The sequence below is a fragment of the Protobothrops mucrosquamatus genome, unplaced genomic scaffold, assembly GCF_001527695.2.
Source record: "Protobothrops mucrosquamatus isolate PMUCROS unplaced genomic scaffold, P.Mucros_1.0 scaffold4398, whole genome shotgun sequence".
Taxonomy (NCBI): domain Eukaryota; kingdom Metazoa; phylum Chordata; class Lepidosauria; order Squamata; family Viperidae; genus Protobothrops; species Protobothrops mucrosquamatus.
The window spans coordinates 49,647-68,229 of NW_015390311.1; the positions used below are offsets into that span (position 1 = coordinate 49,647).

Here is an 18,583-nt window from a genome sequence, read left to right on the forward strand (position 1 = left end):
GGTAAATGCAACCGTCATAAATATGAACCAGTTGCTAAGCATCTGGATTTTGATCATCTGACCATGGAGATACTGCAGCGGTTGTGAGTGTGGAAAACGACTGTAAGTCACATTTTCCAGTGCTGTCATAACTTTGAACGGTCACTAAATAAACTGTTGTAAGTCGAGGACTACCTGTACTGCTTTACACCGCACTAGTGAGACGTAGAATAAAGTGTCCAGTTCGGGTCACCACTATACAAATCGAAAGATCCTGCAAAATCCAGGAAATTTGGCTAAGCTAACCATGTCAAAATTAACTCATCATGGATTGGATTTTAAGCAAAGCTAGGGTTAAAGAAACTCAGTTTTGTTTTTTTTTTAAAAAAAACTTAATTGGATACATCACACATTTGCCCTCCAACAATAAACCATCTTTTGCCTTGATTTTGTGAGCTGGATCTCAGGATATGCTAAGCAGGTGCGAATTCCCGGAAGGTCCAAAAAGTCAGATGGTATTTAGGCAACTGCAGGATTGTCGGCTTAACTCTTTCGAACTCAAGTCCTTTGCGAAAAGAACGGCCACAACACTTGTTACACAAGAGCAATGGCGCACAGGGTGCTGGCCTGACCTGTCCGGTTGTTGTTCCTCTTCCTTTCACACAGACCCCAAAAGATCAGGGATGAGTGCAAACACCGGGCTGGCCCTAATCCAAGGAACCCTTAAGCCAGGATCTGGCATCCTGGCCGGCCCATCCAAGCAAGCGAGAGGTGAAAACAAGTCACATTCTTTAATCTCAGTTATTTTTCTCTGCCCTCCTGCTCCCCTCCCCCCCCAGTGCTTTTAGGGAGAGAGAACACAGCTGCAGACCATGCATCAAACGGGGGACAGCGGGACACTCCCAAAAGTACAGAAACAAGGGCGAGGCGGGAGGAGATGGCTGCAGACCCCTCACGGACTGCGGGATCCGGTGGGTGGGCTCATGTCCCGAATCTTTAGGCCCTACTGAAGCCCCCTTTTCTCACAGTCGTAGCCATCTCCTCTGTGGCTGTGCAAATGACGAAGCGGGCCTGGCTCCGTGGTTTGGATCCGGGGCGAGCAAAGGAGCACCCCGCTAATCCTGGCTATCTTCCAAGCGCCACTTGAGGGATTCTTCCTTCAGGGCATCGGGTTTGATCTGGTTGCGCATCCCGCCCAGGAGGTTGGAGGTGGCCTCGGACGCCACGATCAACGGCTTGACCACGGTGGGAGGGATCTGCCGCAGGACGCCGCCCACGGCCCCCGTGATGCCCTTCTGCTCGTGCCCACGCGCAGCCACATCGCAGATGGCCTGGGCCGTGTCTATGACGCCCTGGGGTGAGACAGGAAAGAGGAATTGGAGGCAGCGATGGACAGGAGGGTCCCTCCGTTTGACCTCTGGGTTGGGGATAGAGGGAACAGGTTTTCCCTCGACTTACGACCACAATCAAGCTGAAAATTTCTGTTGCTAAGGAGTCTGTTAAGTGAATTTTGTAATTTTATGACCCTTTCTTGCCCCAGTTGTTAAGTGAATCACTGCAGTTGTTAAGTTAGTAACCCGGTTGTTAAATAAATCTGGCTTCCCCATTTACTTTGCTTGTCAGAAGTCCCAAAAGGGGATCATGTGACCCCGGGATGCTGCGACCATCATAACTATGAGTCAGTTGCCAAGCGTCTGATTTTTGATCAGGAGACCACGGAGATGCTGCAACGGTCTTAAGTATGAAAAATGGTCCTAAGTTACTTTTTTCAGTGCTTGTTGTAACTTTGAACGGTCATTAAACAGATGGTTTAAGTTGAAGACAATCTGTATTAGGTCTCCTGCTTGGGCAGGGGGTTGGACTAGGAGACCCCCAAAGTCCTTTCCAACCCTGTTATTCTATGTTCTATGATTGAGAGCAAAGTATTATCCTAGAGACTAAAACTGGGGAATATGCAGCAGTGGAAAATATGAAGCATAAAGGCAGTCCCCAACTTATGACCAGCCACTTAGAGACTGTTTGAAGGACCCCCAGAAGGTACTTATTTACCTGGTTCCAAAGTTCTGTGCTGACATGACTGCATTTTGGGAGCTTATCAACTGGCCAGTGTGTATACCAGTTGTAGCAGTGGGCAGTCCCGTGACTGCAAATCACAATATTTTTTGCTAAAAACTCTTGTCTCCCTCCGGTTTTGTTAAGGGAACAATAGGGAGCGAGTTGCTAACGTCTGACTGAATAACCAACACCTAAGCGAATTTTGCTACTCTTGGTTAGTCTATAACAACCATTCCGTAGGTTGATCTTTGGCCCTGGGACCCTCTAGATCAGGTCGACTCGACCCACTGGTGAGTGACAGAGACTCTGTTACCGTTTGGTAAAGACTTTTTGGAACGAGGTTTTGGTCGTCCCGATTTGTCCAGGGGGTCTCCGAAAATCAAACATAATTGAATACAAGGGGGGGGGGAATGGAAAGAGGATGTCAAACCCCCAACAGCCCAAAATGGAGCTAAATCTCTCCTCCCCACCCCAAGGAGCATCACCTCGCGCACGGTGTCGTAGGCCTTGGCCACCCCTTCACGTAGATCTGCCGGCTGATGGCTCCGTCGTAGTTTGCGGGCGTACTTCCTATCTGGTAGAGCGCGTGACGGGGGAGCCGTGGGGGACAGGATGTCGTAGACGGTCTCGGCGGTGGCCTGGGTGGGGAAAAGAGAGAGGGGGGAAGCTCGGCCATCTATAGGGAGGGGAGGGCTGAGCTTCCCACTGAGAAGGGGCAGACTGTGGGTCTAGGTTAAGAGTGGGCAACTATGGCGACTGTATAACCTATGGACTTCAACTCCCAGAATTCCCGAGCCAAGGAACTATGGACCTTTTATGACTTGTAGACTTCAACTTTCAGAATTCTGGGAGTTGAAGACTACAGGTAGTACAGCTATCGTAGTTGCCCACTCTGGGTCTAGATTCAGCCACTCCCCCCCCCACCATTTTGGGCTGGGCTTTGGCAGACCCCTCCCCGGAAACCTGAATAGCCTGCACTAGGCGGTTGCTGAGTTCGAGGGCCGCCGAGGCGGTGGAGGTGCCGAAGGAGGCGGCACCACGTTGCAAACCACGGATGATGCGCCCGTCCTTGCGGTACTGCTCGATGGGCAGCCAGAAGAGGTCCCGCAGGCCGTGGACTTGGGGGAGGAGGAGGGAAAAGGGAGGGGTATGAGAAGAAAGCCGTGCCACCCACCCACCCATCCACTCCCCACCAAACAGCTGGACAGAGGGGTCACTTACACAACTGCACGAAGGAGTGCATGGGTCCCACCCCGCCCAGGATGCCCGGCAGCTGGTTTTTGCGAATGTCTGTCAGCCACTCGGTCAGGGCGTAGTTGACCACCTTCTCCACCCCCAGCAGCCTGGAAAGAGAGAGGTGGGGAAATGTGCAGGTGGTACCGGTAGTTCTTGACTTACGACCACATTTCTGTTGCTAAGTGAAACATTTGTGAACTGAGCTTTGCCTCATTTTACGACTTTTCTTGCCACAGTTGATAAGTGAATCACTGCAGCTGTTCACTTAGTCACTCGGTTGTTAAGTGAATCCGGCTTCCCCACTGACTTTGCTTGTCAGAAGGTCGCCAAAGGGGATCGCGTGACCCCGGGACAATGCGACCGTCATAAATGTTGAGTCAATTGCCAAGCATCTGAATTTTGATCACATGACCTGGGGATGCGGCAAGAATTGTAAGTGTGAAAAACAGTTATAAGTCACTTTTTTTAGTGATGTAACTTTGAATGGTCACTAAACGAATTGTTGTAAGTTGAGGACTACCTGTACTCAAGTTACAACTACTTGTTTAGTGACCGTTCAAAGTTACAACGGCACTAGAGTTTTCACCCTTATGAACGTTACAGCCTCCCCATGGCCACAGCGTCAAAATTTGGGTGCAACTGACTCATATTTATGACGGTTGCCGTATCCCGAGGTCACGTGATCCCCTTTGGCGAACGTTCCCAGCCAGCTTCCAACCAGCAAAGTCAATGGGGGAAGCCAGCTTTGCTTAACGACTGCAGGGGTCACAGCTGCGATTTGCTTAACAATGGTGGCTAAATGTTGTAAAATGGGGCGCAGCACACTTAACAACCGCCTTACTTAGCAACAGAAAATTTGGGCTCAATTGTGATTGTAAATCAGCGGTCTGATTTTAATCTAGCCTTCCTGGTGGACTCGGATTGGCCTCCAGGGTCGGTTAAAATGGGGTATTTGTGGTGGGCTGGCCCCAAACTGGCTAAGGGCCAGCAACGTAGCATGGCAAGAAGCCTTGCCTGAACTGCAGCCGAGCTAAGCAACTCTATTCACACAACATGTTTATTGTGATTATAGAACAAAAATGGTTTTCTGGGCTTAACAAAAAAGCTGAAATTATTTCTATTTCTGCTTTTTGTCATGCCCAGAAAACCATTCTGTTCCACAATGAGAATAATCATATAATTATATGAGTTTAGTATATGCATAATTCTGTATTATTTATTTTTGCCACGTGTATATCGGAGGTGGTGATCCTTTGAGAGATATATGCAACAAAATTTCATTTTAATGTATGGCAAAGTGACAAAAAGTTATTATTCTATTCTATACTATACTATTCTATTCTATTCTATTCTATTCTATTCTATTCTATTATTCTATTCTATTCTATTATTCTATTCTATTCTATTCTATTCTATTCTATTCTTCTATTCTATTATTCTATTCTATTCTATTTTCTATTCTATTCTATTCTATTCTGTATTTCTATTCTATTCTATTCTATTCTATATTTCTATTCTATTCTATTCTATTCTATTCTGTATTTCTATTCTATTCTATTCTATTCTGTATTTCTATTCTATTCTATTCTATTCTATTCTCTATTCTATTCTATTCTATTATTCTATTCTATTCTATTCTATTCTATTATTCTATTCTATTCTATTCTATTCTATTCTCTATTCTATTCTATTCTATTCTATTATTCTATTCTATTCTATTATTCTATTCTATTCTATTCTCTATTCTATTCTATTCTGTATTTCTATTCTATTCTATTCTATTCTGTATTTCTATTGTATTCTATTCTATTCTGTATTTCTATTCTATTCTATTCTATTCTATTCTATTCTATTCTATTCTCTATTCTATTCTATTCTATTCTATTCTACTCTACTGTAAACATGTTCTGTGAATAGAGCTGCTAAAGTGTGGTTGTATGAGGTCTTCTGAGGTCTTCAAAGAACTCAGTTAATACTCATGACACTCTATTTGTGTGTATGTGTGTTTAACCTATCCTGGTTAAACAAGTTGTGTGTGTGTTTTTTTTAGATAAATAAATCAAGCAAGAAAAAAAAAACCTTAAAAAAGAAGAAGGTCAGACAGCCTCCTGCCCTTGCAACCCACCCTCTTCCCTGGCCATGTATTGTGGAAGCCAGCCCCACACATCCCTGACCCCTAAGGAAGGGAGGAGGGTCTCTACCCGTGGCGACAGCAGAGTCTCTTCAGTTTCAGCTCGGAGCAGTTGAGTTGAGCCAATCCGATCAAGATGCCGGCGAAGGTGCCCTGGCGAGAAGAAGAAGCCACCAGAGGGGAAAATTTTGTTATCAAGTTTAAAATGTTTAATTCCCAGCATTTTTATTTTTATATCCTCTTTTCAGAGTTTGATGTTTTCTTGTATATCGTCCAGAGTCCCTCTTTTGAGAGAGACTGGAGCAATGTGAAATATAAAAGAATAAAATACATCTGAAATGGTATAGGTCAGTGGTTCTCAACCTTTTTAATGCCGCGACCCCAACCGGTCGTAAGTCGAGGACTAAACCGGTCGTAAGCCGAGGACTAAACCGGTCGTAAGCCGAGGACTAAACCGGTCGTAAGCCAAGGACTAAACCGGTCGTAAGTCGAGGACTAAACTGGTCGTAAGTCGAGGACTACCCAACCGGTCGTAAGTCGAGGACTTTCCCTGCCCGGGAGCGCCGCGCATGCATGGTTCCGCCCCCTGCGCCAGCCGAGGCGTAGCTGGCAAGCGGCAGAGACGGAGCAGGCCGACCACCAGCTGGCCCAGCCCAAGGGAGGTAAGGCACCCGCCGGAAAAGGGGAAAAAAATGGCGGACAGCCTTGCTTGGCGACCCCCGTGAAATGGTCGATCGACCCCAAATGGGGTCCCGACCCACAGGTTGAGAACCACTGGTATAGGTTCTCCTACTTGAGCAGGGTGCTGAAAGATCTCCAAGGTCTCTTCCAGTTCTATTCTCTTCTTATTCTAAATAAGTTAAACGTTTGTATGTGATATGTAATTTTGAAATTATATATTATCTATTATTTCTTGTTAAACACATGAACCCAGACATTATGCTGTTTGCTAAATATCGAGAATGTTATTTGGAAAAACCCTCACCCTAACCCCAACCCAAATGCCAACCCCAATCTCGATCCTACCTCATTCCTAACCCTATAAAAACTAATACATTTTATACCAAAAAAAAAGTTAAATGTTTTTTGTGAACTCTCACCCCCTCCTGCTTTCAGACAGGGTCACATCTTCCACAGCTCCCCCCCCCTTCAATGCATCTCCCGAAGACCAGATAAATCACAGACAGGGTTCACTGGGAGCCTCAATATTTTGGCTGGTTATAGACACCAAACAAACATTAACAACTGCCATTTATCCAATGTTAGCATGGGTATTCCCAATCCAGCACAGTATAGATAATCCTCGATTTACGACCATTTGTTTAGTGACCAAAGCTATATGGTGCTGAAAAAAGTTGCTTAGGACCTTATGACGCTTACAGTAGCCCAACACTCACAGAATCAAAATTTGTATGCTTGGCAACTGGCATGTACTTGCGACGGTTCCAGGGATCAGGGGACTGTCATTTGTGACCTTCCCAGATGGCTTCTGACAAGCGAAGTCAATGGGGGAAACTGGCAGGGAATGGCGATCATGTGATGTCTTGCTTAACTGTGATTTGCTTAATGACCACAGCAAAAATAAAATAAAATCAGATGCGGTCATGTGATGTCCTCATTTAATGACTGCATTGCTTAATGGATTTTCTGGGCCCTTGCTGTCGTAAGTTGAGGACTACCTAAACTCACTGGATATTTTGATTTGTTGACTAATCTCTTTGTTGATTTGCTAATACCAAGAGCCGTGGTGGCTCAGTCGTTAGAATGCAGCATTGCAGGCAAACTCTGCTCACTGCCAGTAGTTCAATCTTGACCAGCTCCAGGTTGACTCCACCTTCCATCCTTCTGAGGTCGGTAAAATAAGGACCCAGATTGTTGGGGAGGGGCAAGAGGCTGACTCTGTAAACCACTTAGAGAGGGCTGTAAAGCATTATGAAGCAGTATAGAAATCTAAGTTCTATTCTAATTCTAATTCCATTCCTGTGGTGACGCAGTGGTTAGAAGGAAGAGATTGGACAACCACTTGTCTGAAATGGTATAGGTTCTGCTGTTTGATAGGGGTTGGACTAGAAGACCCCCAAGGTCCCTTCCAACTCTGTTATTCTTTAACCCTGTTCAGTATAGGAATCCATTCAGGCATCTCCAATAGGCGGTTCCTGTGTTCTTACCACCAGCTTATTTCTTCATATTCAGCTTGAAAACTTGATTCTTTTAATGTCTATTGTAATGGAGTCACAAAATCAAGGCACAGGCGGTTCCACTGCTTTATAGCACTGAAGTTCAGGACATTCCTCCTTATCTCACAGCTGTGAAGCTTCCACTCTGCTGGTTTCGTCTCATCCCTGAACTCCACAGAGCATACATCCACGCCTCTGCCCCGTGACATCTGTCATTTTAATTCAGCTCTTTTTATTTCCACCCACTGGCCGGCCTTTACGTTCCCGAAGCAAACTCAACCAACTTGCATTGCAGAGAAGAGCAACAGAGATGATTTAAAGGGGCCAGAGGCTAAAACATATAAAGGATGGTTGCTGGAATTGGGTATGTCTAGTTTAATTAAAAGAAGGACTGGGGTGACCTGACAGCAGTGTTCCAATATCTGAGGGGCTGTCAAAGAGAAGCACCTGAAGGCAGAACAAGAAACAATGGATGGAAACTAATCAAGGAGAGAAGCAACCTGAAATTAAGAAGAAACTTCCTAACAGTGAGGACAATTAACCAGTGGAACACCTTGCCACCAGACATTGTGGGTGCTCCATCACTGGAGGTTTTTAAGAAGAGACTGGACAACCATTTGTCTGGAATGGTATGGGGTCTCCTGCTTGAGCAGAGGGTTGGACTAGACGACCTCCAAGGTCTCTCCCAATTCTGTTATTCTGTCATTTTTTGTTAATTTGTGGGGCAAAGGGCTTGGCGTGCTTAGCTACCCACCACCTGGTCCACGGTGACGTGTTTCCCGTGGTAATCCAGCCAAATGGGGACCTCGGAGGTGAACCGGAACTCCCTGGGGAGGAAGAGAGAAAAATAGCTGATATGGTGGCGTTTCCCATCTTTGGGAGGCAGGGAAAGGATTGGGACACTTTCTGCATCAAAGTTTTCAACTCCAACTTCAATGGAAAATCTGCTTTAATTCTGGGAGCTTAATGTGGACTTCCGTTGAGAAGGTGTTAGATGGAGGAGTGTCGTTTGTTCCAGTGTTGGGTCCCCATCCACTTTCTCACCCCTACAATCCCTTTCCCATCCACCCGCCCCCCATCCCTGCTGGCATCCATACCGGAAATAAATGGGCTGCTCGGAGGAAGAGGAGGCACTGGAGCTGTTTTCGCTGGTTGTGGTCTCTACCGAAGTCGCCATCATCCTCTCGGCTGAGTCCTTCCCAGGGGACTCGACAGGACCTGGAGGGGGTGATCTGTTTTTGAAAGCCCTTCTTGTCCCACAAAAGTCCTCCCAACCCTCCTCTGTGCACCCAGGATTTGAGACCAGCACCCAGACAAAGACAAATTTATTTTATTTTTTTATTTTATTTATTAAATTTATATACCGCCCTATCTCCCTTGCGGGACTCAGGGCGGTGAACAGGCGATACTAAAAACCACGATAATAAATAAATAGTTTGTTTTAAAATCGAATTAAATAACAGGCCTGTTCTAAAAACACACCCGTAAAAAACCCCCAATGCCTGCACAAACAACATTTGCAGAGGCTCCAATCAATGTCCCATTACCTCCAAGACAGGCACCTATGGCTAATGCAAAGATCAGTGGTTTTACGGGTAAATTAACCTCAGGATCTTGACTTAGATTGAGAAGTAGAGGAATCATTGTAGCAGTGAATGGAATATTGTCAATTAGAGATGATGCCAATGCAGAGACCCACAGAATTAAAATAATAGCAACTGTCAAGCGTTGCTCTTCAGGGACCACCTTTATCAACAAAGCTGTTTGTTCTCCTATGTATTCTATTAAATGAAGATGAGCCAAAGCATGTGGTGATACTTCAGCAAAGTCCAATACACCGCAATTACAGCAGAAAACGAGACGAGATGCAGAGAACAGGCTGGGAGGTGGGGAAAGCAGCACATGCCAGGGTCAAACTACATTTCCCAGTATCGGCCTAGGTCAGGGGTCCCCAATCTGTGGGTTGCGGCCCTTTACCGGGCCATGAGCTGTTGGTCACTGGGCCCCGTGAGTGGCTGGCCAGTGCCCACGCGTGTGCACACTCGCACCCCCCCTGCTAGCATTGCAGCATCACGCAGGCACTAGCGTCACCATGAGCACACACCCCACTTCGCACTAGCGGTGCAGCAAGTGCACTGTCCCCCCCCACTTGTGCTAGCCTCACACGGCATCGCGCGAGTGCTAGCTGAGCCTCGTGCGGGCGCTTGTCACCCTGTTTGCGCAGGCGCACAATCGTAGCCCGTTTGTGTGTGGGCGTAAAGGCAACTCCACCACCCCCACCTCCGGGCCGCCAACCCAGAAAGGTTGGGGACCCCCGGCCCAGGTCACCCAGAAGGCCACGTACCTTCAGATCCAGCCTCAATGGGCACGACAGGATTGATGCTGGCCACTACACTGGTGAAAAAGTCTTTGAGGAAAAACAAGGCGTCCTGGAAGGAGAAGCAGAGCGGAGAAGGGAGGAAGGAAGCACCAACTCAGATACCTTCTGACTCTCAGGTAGACCAGAGAGGAAACGCAACCAAATGAACTAATTCTATAGGTAGTCCTCAAGTTACAACAGTTCATTTAGTGACCGTTCGAAGTTACAGTGGCACTGAAAAGGAGTGACCTATCACCATTTTTTCACACTTATGACTCTTGCAGCATCCCCATGGTCACGTGATCAAGGTTCAGGTGGCTGACAACTGGTTCACAGTGTCCCGGGGTCATGTGATCCCCTTTTGTGACCTTCTGACAAGCAAAGTCAACAGGGGAAGCCGGATTCGCTTCACAACCGTGTTACTAATTGAGCAACTGCAGTGATTCACTTAACAAATGTGGCAAGGAAAGTGGTAAAATGGGGAAAAACTCACTTAACAACTTTTTCCCTTAGCAACATAAATTCTGGACTCAATTGTGGTCATACGTAGAGGACTACCTGTACTTACATTAATAGAATCTTTCAAGTCTGAAAGTACAATTCTCCCACCGTCTCTTTTACAGCCTCTCCCTTCTGAGAGTCCTTTTCTCCTCCCATTATGCAGCTGAGGACTAAGCAGACTCTTATCCAACTCTTCCCTAAAGCTACATTAATAGAATCTTGTAAGTCTGAAAATACAAATCTTCCATCATCTCTTTTACAGCCTGAGAAACTAGGGAGGGTTTCTTCTAAGTCTTTTCCTTCACCCGTTATACAGTTATCGGCTAAGCTGCCCCTTATCTAGTTGTTCCCTAGACAGGCTTTCTCGACCCATTTTCCCAAGACCTTTTCCATATACCCTTAATACTTCCTAAGGAAGCCTGGAAATGTCTCCCAGAGCTGCAAAGTGGAAGAATCCAGACACTTTTCCTTTTCCCATCTTAGTTTTGCCCAATTCATGTAAGGAGAGGTAATCTACCACCTCACAATACCTGCCTGAGGTTGTGAATCCATAAACACATTTACCTGGTCTATGTTGAGTCGGAGAGGCATCAGGGAGACCCTCAGGCAGCACTCGGGACCCCCCCCACCAGCTTCAGGGCAGACGTGAAGAGCTTTGATGGTAAGCTGAAAAAAAGAGGGAAGAGAATTGGAATTGCTGACTGGGGAATTCTGGGAGTTGAAGTCCACCTATTTTTAAATGGCTAAGAGTGGGAAACCCTGGCTGGGAAATTTTGGGAGTTGGCGTTCTCTTGTTTTAAAGGGTGGACTTCAATTCCCAGAATTCCCCCAGCCAGTCAAGTGTTTCTCATTCTTAGCCACTTGAAGGGTTAGGGTTCTGGGAGTTGAAGTCCACCCATCTTAAAGTTGCCCAAAGACTCTCTGGATCTGAACCTTTTGCAGAGGTGCTACCCTCCCAGCCTAGCCCACCTCACAGAGTTGTTGTTGGGGGAAAATTAGGGGCAAGAAGGAGCATTGGGTACCTTCACTGCCCTTGAGTTATTTATAAACAATAATAAAGGTGGGATAAAAATCAAATAAATAAAAAAGAGTAGATATGCCTTCAGGCAAGCAGTTTTGTGATTTATCCACCTGCCCCAGCCAATGTGTTTTGACAGTGGCCAGCAGAGTCTTTCCCCACTGCATCCAGTTTTGGTGGCCATAATATAAAAAAGATGTTGAGACTCCAGAAAAAGTGCAGAGAAGAGCGAGCAACAAAGAGGATTAAAGGCCTGGAGACTAAAACATATGAAGAACAGTTGGAAGAACTGGCTAATCTAATGGCTAATCTAATGGCTAATCTAATGAAGAGAAGAATTAGAGGCGATATGATAGCCTTCTTCCAATATTTGAGGGGCTGCCACAAAGAAGAGGAGGGGGTCAACTTATCCTCCAAAGCACCAGAAGGCAGGACAAGAAGCAACGGATGGAAACTAATCAAGGAGAGAGGCAGCTTGAGAATTAAGGAGAAATTTCCTAACGGTGAGAACAATTAACCAGTGGAATGGCTTCTCTCCAGAAGTCGTGAGTGCTCTATCACTGGAGGTTTTTAAGAGATTGGATAGCCATCCGTTTGAAAATGGGAGGGTCTCCTGCTTGAGCATGGAGTTATTCTGCAGTTATTCTGCACCATGCCCACCAACCCCAACAGGGCAGCTTCACCACTCCTTGGTTACAATGGGCAGATCCCTGATCCAAAGGGAGATTCGGTCCTTACCATGTTAGAATGGGCACGTCGGGGCAGGAGCTCGCTGCTGTACAAGTAGAGGAACTTGTTGATCTGCGAGGAGGCCAGGCGGTCTCGGATCTCCAGCTCCTGGACAATGAACACCTGCCTGGCTAATGGCTGCTCCTCCGATTCCACGGACAGCTTCTCGGATGAATCCCCCGAGTAGGATTCGTGCTGGAAGCTCACCTGAGAGCAAAGAGGAAGAGGGCAGCGTCACTGACCCAATATGAGCTATGTATGCTGGCTCACTTTGCGCATCTTCACCACATCTACTCCTCAATTTACGACCGTTTGTTTAGAGACTGTTCCAAGTTACGACAGCACTGAAAAACATATCTTAGGAGGTCCTGTCCTCACGCATATGACCGTGGCAGCATCCTCATGGTCATGTGATAAAATCCAGACTCTTTGGCAACTGGCATTGCAGGTAGTCCTCGACTTATGACCACAAAAAGGACTAGAACATTCATTACTAAGCAGAGCAGTTGTTAAGTGGGGTACCATGTGCCACCCCCAATCACAAACACACAACCATGGGGATGCTGTGGCAGTTGTAAGTGTGGGGACTGTCACAAGTAGCTTTTTTCAATGGTCACTAAATGAATGGTTGTGAGGACTGCCTATACTTCTTGTTTGCCACCATTGTCTAATATTGCCCCTCTGCATTTATCTGTTTCCAGGGTTCCTCTCTCCTCCCCTCCCCTCCCCTCTCCTCCCCTCCCCCTCTATTCTATTCTATTCTATTCTATTCTATTCTATTCTATTCTATTCTATTCTATTCTATTCTATTCTCTCTCCTCTCGTCTTCTCTTCTTTCTCTTTTCTTCTCTCATTTTTCTTTTCTTCTCATCTCTTTTCTGTCTTTCTCTTCCCTTCCTTTCTCTTCCCTATTCTCTTCTCTTTCTCTTTGTCTTCTTTTTCCTTCTCTTCTCTCTCCCCTTTTCTCTTCTTTCTTTTTTCTCTCCTCTCGCTTATCTTCTCTTTCTCTTCTCTCTTTTCTCTGTCTTGTCTCTCCTTTTCTCCTCTGTTTCTCTCTTCTCTTTCCCATTTTCTTCCTTTCCCTCTTCCCTGCTGGCACATGGGTCTCCTGCCTGTCTCTTCTGGCTGCCCCCAAAACAAGGCTGCTTGGGAACCAGACACCCCGCCCCGCCCCTTCACAGCGGCCCCTGCCCATCTCACTTTTGTAAGCTGGATCTCCATCAGCAGGTCATGGATACGGCCAGGGCCTCCTTGAGCCCGCCAGGAGCTCTGGGGTCGGCCGGGCACCGAAGACCGAGAGGGGGAGGAACGGGTGCTGGGAAGGCTTGATTTCGTCCTGAAATTGGGAAGAAGTGGTGATCAGGTATTGGATGTTATTAATATTCTCCCCAAAGATCTGACCAATCTCTTGCCAGCATTAGGGAATTTCACCTACATCAGCGTTTTCAAAGTTGGCAGCTGTAAGATGGGTGGACTTCAACTCCCAAAATTCTCCAGCTTTGCTGACTGTGGAATTGAAGTCCACCCATCTTATACAGGTAGTCCTCGATGTATGACCACAATTGACCCCAAAATGTATGTTGCTAAGAGAGACATTTATTAAGTAAATTTTATCCCGTTGTACAATTTTTCTCGTCACAGTTGCTAAGCGAATCAACTGCAGTTCTTAAGTTAGTAACATGGTCGTTAAGTGAATCTGGCTTCCCCATTGACTTAGCTTGTCGGAAGGTTGCAAAAGGGGATTGCGTGACTCCGGGACACTGGAACTGTCATAAATACGAGTCAGTTGCCGAGTGGCTAAATTTTAATTATGTCACCACGGGGATATTGCAAAAGTCATAAGTGTGAAAAACAGTCATAAGTCACTTTTTTCAGTGCCATTGTAACTTTGAACTGTCGTTAAGTCGAGGACTGCCTGTAGCTGAGAAACACTGATCCACAGTGTTTGACAGAAAGGGAGACCTTTCTGTCAAACAATTTATCTTCAAAACAGGAAAGCGAGCCCAGGTCAGAAAGTGGTCAGAAAGTTGAATGAAAGCTGAGTGCTGATCACGGAAGGGAAGAGTTACCTGGGTGAATGCATGTGGCCAGACGCCGAGCGCCCTGGCCCAAAATCTCTGCCCCCATAGAGATGCCAGACCACTGAAATTTCCCGCATCACGACTCGGCTCTCCGGCATCGGGAAGTGCGAGGGGGCCTTCAATAAATCCGTGCTGCCCAGGGGCCGAGAGAAGTGACCCTCCTGGATGTGAACCGGGCCATCCAAGAGCTTTGTCACCACTGGTTCCCCATCCCGCGGCTGCAGAGAGAGAGAGAGAAGGCCGATAGGCAAATTTTTGCAAGAGGGTCTAGAGCAGTGTGTCAACGCTGCAAATACTGTATATTCTCAAGGTTCTCAACCTTTTTAATGCCGCGACCACAACCGGTCGTACGTCGAGGACTAAACCAGTCGTAAGTCGAGGACTAAACCGGTCGTAAGTCGAGGACTACCCAACCGGTCGTAAGTCGAGGACTTTCCCTGCCTGGGAGCACCACGCATGCGTGGTTCCGCCCCCTGCGCCGGCCGAGGCGTAGCTGGCAAGCGGCAGAGACGGAGCAGGCCGACCACCAGCTGGCCCAGCCCAAGGGAGGGAAAGCACCCGCCGGAAAAGGGAAAAAAAATGGCGGACAAAAAAAATGGCGGACAGCCTTGCTTGGCGACCCCCATGAAATGGTCGATCGACCCCAAATGGGGTCCCAACCCACAGGTTGAGAACCACTGGTCTAGAGTACATGAAAATTTATTTATTTACTTATTTTAATGGAGATGGCACTACATCAACTCCCTGCAGAATCTGGTCAATTTTGTGTGGGGAAGATCAGTTTTTAGATGAATGGGACCGCTTAATACCCAAACTGAGAAATCCCAGCATCTCAGAGGAAGGATAGGATAGGATTAGAAATACGGTAGTAACAATAGAAATAATAGAAATAGAAATAGAAACAGAAATAGAAATAGAAATAATGAGATGGGATGGGATGGTATAGATTAAAGTAGACTAGACTAGACTAGAATATGGAATGGAACAGAATAGAACAGAACACTTTATTGGCCAAGTGTGACTGGACACACAAGGAATTTTTCTCTGGTGCAGAAGCTCTCTGTGTACACGCAAAGCAACAGAGTAATAATCATCATCATAATGATACCAATAAAAGGGGGGAATAAAAAAGATGGGAAGGATAATAATATTACTACAGCCCTACTACATGGGCAAATATCCTTAGACCTAAGACAGTGCTGTGGGAATTAGGTCTTTAGCACAGTGATGGCATGGGGGGGGAACATCTTTGTGTCTAGTTGTTTTGCCATGTAATGCCTTATAGCAGCATTCTGAGGGGAGCAGCTGAAACAGTTTATGTCCAGGCTGTGAGGGGGCTGTAAGATATTTTCTCAGGCCTCTTTCTGACCCGTGCAGGCTGGTTGCAATTGTTCTTCCTGCAGTCCTAACTATCCGTTGAAGTCTATATCTGCCTGTCTGATTGCGGTGCCAAATCAAGACCATTATTGAGGTACAAAAGACAGACTCAATACTTCCTCTGTAGAACTGGATCAGCAGTTCCTGGGGCAAGCTAAGCTTTCTGAGTTGACACAGGAAGAACGTTCTTTGTGGCGCTTACTCTGCAGTAACTTTTCTCAGAACATTCCCATTGCAATCCTCGAAGAAGACCCAAAGATGGCCAGGTCCTTACCGGAATGCCCGTTCCTGGAGCATCCAAAATGCAGAAACCATCCGTGGCTTCGCTCTCGCCTTCGCTGTCCTCCGAAGGGGTGAAGTCAAGCCCCTTACCCACCGGGATCACTGGGGGCGGTGGGGTTTTCCCCTGGCCTGCCGCTCCTTTCTCACCGGGGAAGAGATACACCGAGACTGGTGAAGGCTGCCGCCTCATCCCGGAGTCCCCTGGGAAACAGCATTTAAAAGAGGATTGAGTAGCTGCTTTCACACAAGTTTGCGGTGAGCTGCAAGGCCACATCCCTTATGTCAGTTTCTCTATTAAACAATAATCCCTGTCATCTGAAAATTGACTCTCTCCACGTAGCTGAGCATCTGATGCAAGCAGCCTCTTGGATTTGTTCTATTACAGTGGTTCTCAACCTTTTTAATGCCGCGACCCCCAACCGGTCGTAAGTCGAGGACTAAACCGGTCGTACGTCGAGGACTAAACCGGTCGTAAGTCGAGGACTACCCAACCGGTCGTAAGTCGAGGACTTTCCCTGCCCGGGAGCGCCGCGCATGCGTGGTTCCGCCCCCTGCGCCGGCCGAGGCGTAGCTGGCAAGCGGCAGAGACGGAGCAGGCCAACCACCAGCTGGCCCAGCCCAAGGGAGATAAGGCACCCGCCGGAAAAGGGGAAAAAAAATGGCGGACAAAAAAAATGGCGGACAGCCTTGCTTGGCGACCCCCGTGAAATGGTCGATCGACCCCAAATGGGGTCCCGACCCACAGGTTGAGAACCACTGTTCTATTAGATCCAGAAAATAAAAGTTAAGCCTGGCTAACTTGTAGCACCATATCTATTCAAACAACCTCAGTGTCATTTGGACAGAAGACACCCAAAAACCTCAGAGTGGGGAACTAGACTGGGAAATTAAAAACTTGCAAATCTTTAAATTTGTCTAGGGAGATTCATAGTCATCCAGGTCAGGGTTGTCCCAAAGGTGCTGTTTTCAGGAGGCAACTGGAGTTTCTTGTTTTTCCTTTGAAGACCTTTCGCTTCTCATCCAAGAAGCTTCTTCACCTCTGACTGCAAGGTGGAGAATGGAAGGATTTATACTCCTTGCAGACAGAGCTGGTCATTTGCATGCTTTTAGAAAGTGGTTGAGGATCCTGAGGACACAGATAAATCTCCAAGTGACCTCAACGACCCTCTAAAAGAAGGCAAATGACCAGCTGTCTGCAAGGAGTATAAATCCTTCCATTCCCCACCATCCAGTCGGAGCGAAATGTCTTCAAAGGAAAACCAAGAAAGCCCAGTTGCCTCCTGAAAAAGCACCTTTGGGACAAATTTCTGAATTGTTAAACCCATGGCAGGTGGAAATGCCGCTGGTGTTGTGAGGTGTTGTGCGTAGGCAAGCTAGAACTGCCCTGCCCTGCTCCCCACCAGTCTCACCAGTCATTTCCGGGTATCCACGTTCGGTATCCATGAGGGCATCTGTGAGGTCTCGCTGGTTGATGGCCGCCGTCTCAGCTGGGGGACAGGTGGGCAGAGAAGCCGGGCTCTCGGGCAACTAGCAGAGCACAAGAGTCACACACTGAGAGTGTGCAAAGGGATGTGGCATGGAACGAGGAAGATACTTTGGGATGGGTTTCCTTCAACCCAACAGGAATTCCCTTCAGCCCTGGACATACACAGGTAATCCTCAACATACGACCACAAGTGTGCCCAAAATTTCTATTGCTAAGTGAGAGACAGTTGTTAAGTGTTTTGCCCCATTTTGCGATCTTTATTACCCTAGTTGTTAAGCGAATCACTGCAGTTGTTAAGTTAGCAATATGGTTGTTAAGTGAATCTGGCTTTCCCCACTGATTTTGCTTGTTAGAAGGTCACAAAACGGGATCGTTTTGCAACACTGCAACCGTTGTAAGTGTGAGCCAGTTGCCAAGAGTCTGAACTTTCATCACGCAACTACGGAGATGCTGTAAGAGATTGTAAGCGTGGAAAATGGTCATAAGTCACTTTTTTCAGTACTGTTGTAACTGTTGTAAGTCGAGGACTACCTGTACAGGTAGTTCTTGATTTACATCGTTTAGTGACCGTTTTATTCATTCATTCATTCATTCATTCATTCATTCATTCATTCATTTATTTATTAAATTTATATACCGCCCTATCTCCCTTACGGGACTCAGGGCGGTGAACAGGCGATACTAAAAACCACAATAATCAATAAATAGTTTCTGTTCTAAAATTGAATTAAATAACAGACCTGTTCTAAAAACACACCCATACAACCCCCCCCCCCACTGAAACATAATCAAGCTACGCCAGGCCGGCCGCACGGAATAGATGGGCCTTCAGGGCTCAGCGAAAAAGGCGCAGGTCCGCAACTGTACGTAGGTCGGGGGGGTAGGTCATTCCAGAGGGCAGGAGCTGCCACAGAGAAGGCTCTCCCCCTGGGGGTCGCCAGCCGGCATTGTCTGGCCAACGGCACTCTAAGGAGGCCCTCTCTGTGGGAGCGGACTGGTCGAAGGGAGGTGTTTGGTAGGAGGCGGTCTTGCAAATACCTAGGTCCATTGTTACTAACACCTTGAAGCGCACCCGGAAGGCCACCGGGAGCCAGTGCAGCTCGCGCAGGAGAGGTGTTACATGGGAGCATCTAGAGGCCCCCAGGATCCCCCGCGCGGCCGCATTCTGAACT

The 18,583-nt window shown here is 47.1% G+C and overlaps 1 protein-coding gene across 1 annotated transcript in view; it reads right to left on the reverse strand.

Annotated features, from left to right (window-relative positions):
- Positions 1-802: 802 nt before the first annotated feature.
- ATG2A (autophagy related 2A) overlaps positions 803-18,583 on the reverse strand; it is a gene marked incomplete at its 5' end in the record, with an annotated part of 59,137 nt that continues 41,356 nt past the window's right edge. Inside the window, 14 exons of the mRNA XM_029286649.1 lie at positions 803-1,331; positions 2,520-2,672; positions 2,998-3,152; positions 3,256-3,377; positions 5,472-5,554; positions 8,333-8,405; positions 8,676-8,796; positions 9,923-10,007; positions 11,003-11,104; positions 12,195-12,392; positions 13,386-13,521; positions 14,267-14,484; positions 15,918-16,103; positions 17,309-17,452. Of these exons, the coding sequence (XP_029142482.1) occupies positions 1,095-1,331; positions 2,520-2,672; positions 2,998-3,152; positions 3,256-3,377; positions 5,472-5,554; positions 8,333-8,405; positions 8,676-8,796; positions 9,923-10,007; positions 11,003-11,104; positions 12,195-12,392; positions 13,386-13,521; positions 14,267-14,484; positions 15,918-16,103; positions 17,309-17,452 (2,013 nt within the window). The remainder of the gene's footprint in view (positions 1,332-2,519; positions 2,673-2,997; positions 3,153-3,255; positions 3,378-5,471; positions 5,555-8,332; positions 8,406-8,675; positions 8,797-9,922; positions 10,008-11,002; positions 11,105-12,194; positions 12,393-13,385; positions 13,522-14,266; positions 14,485-15,917; positions 16,104-17,308; positions 17,453-18,583) is intronic.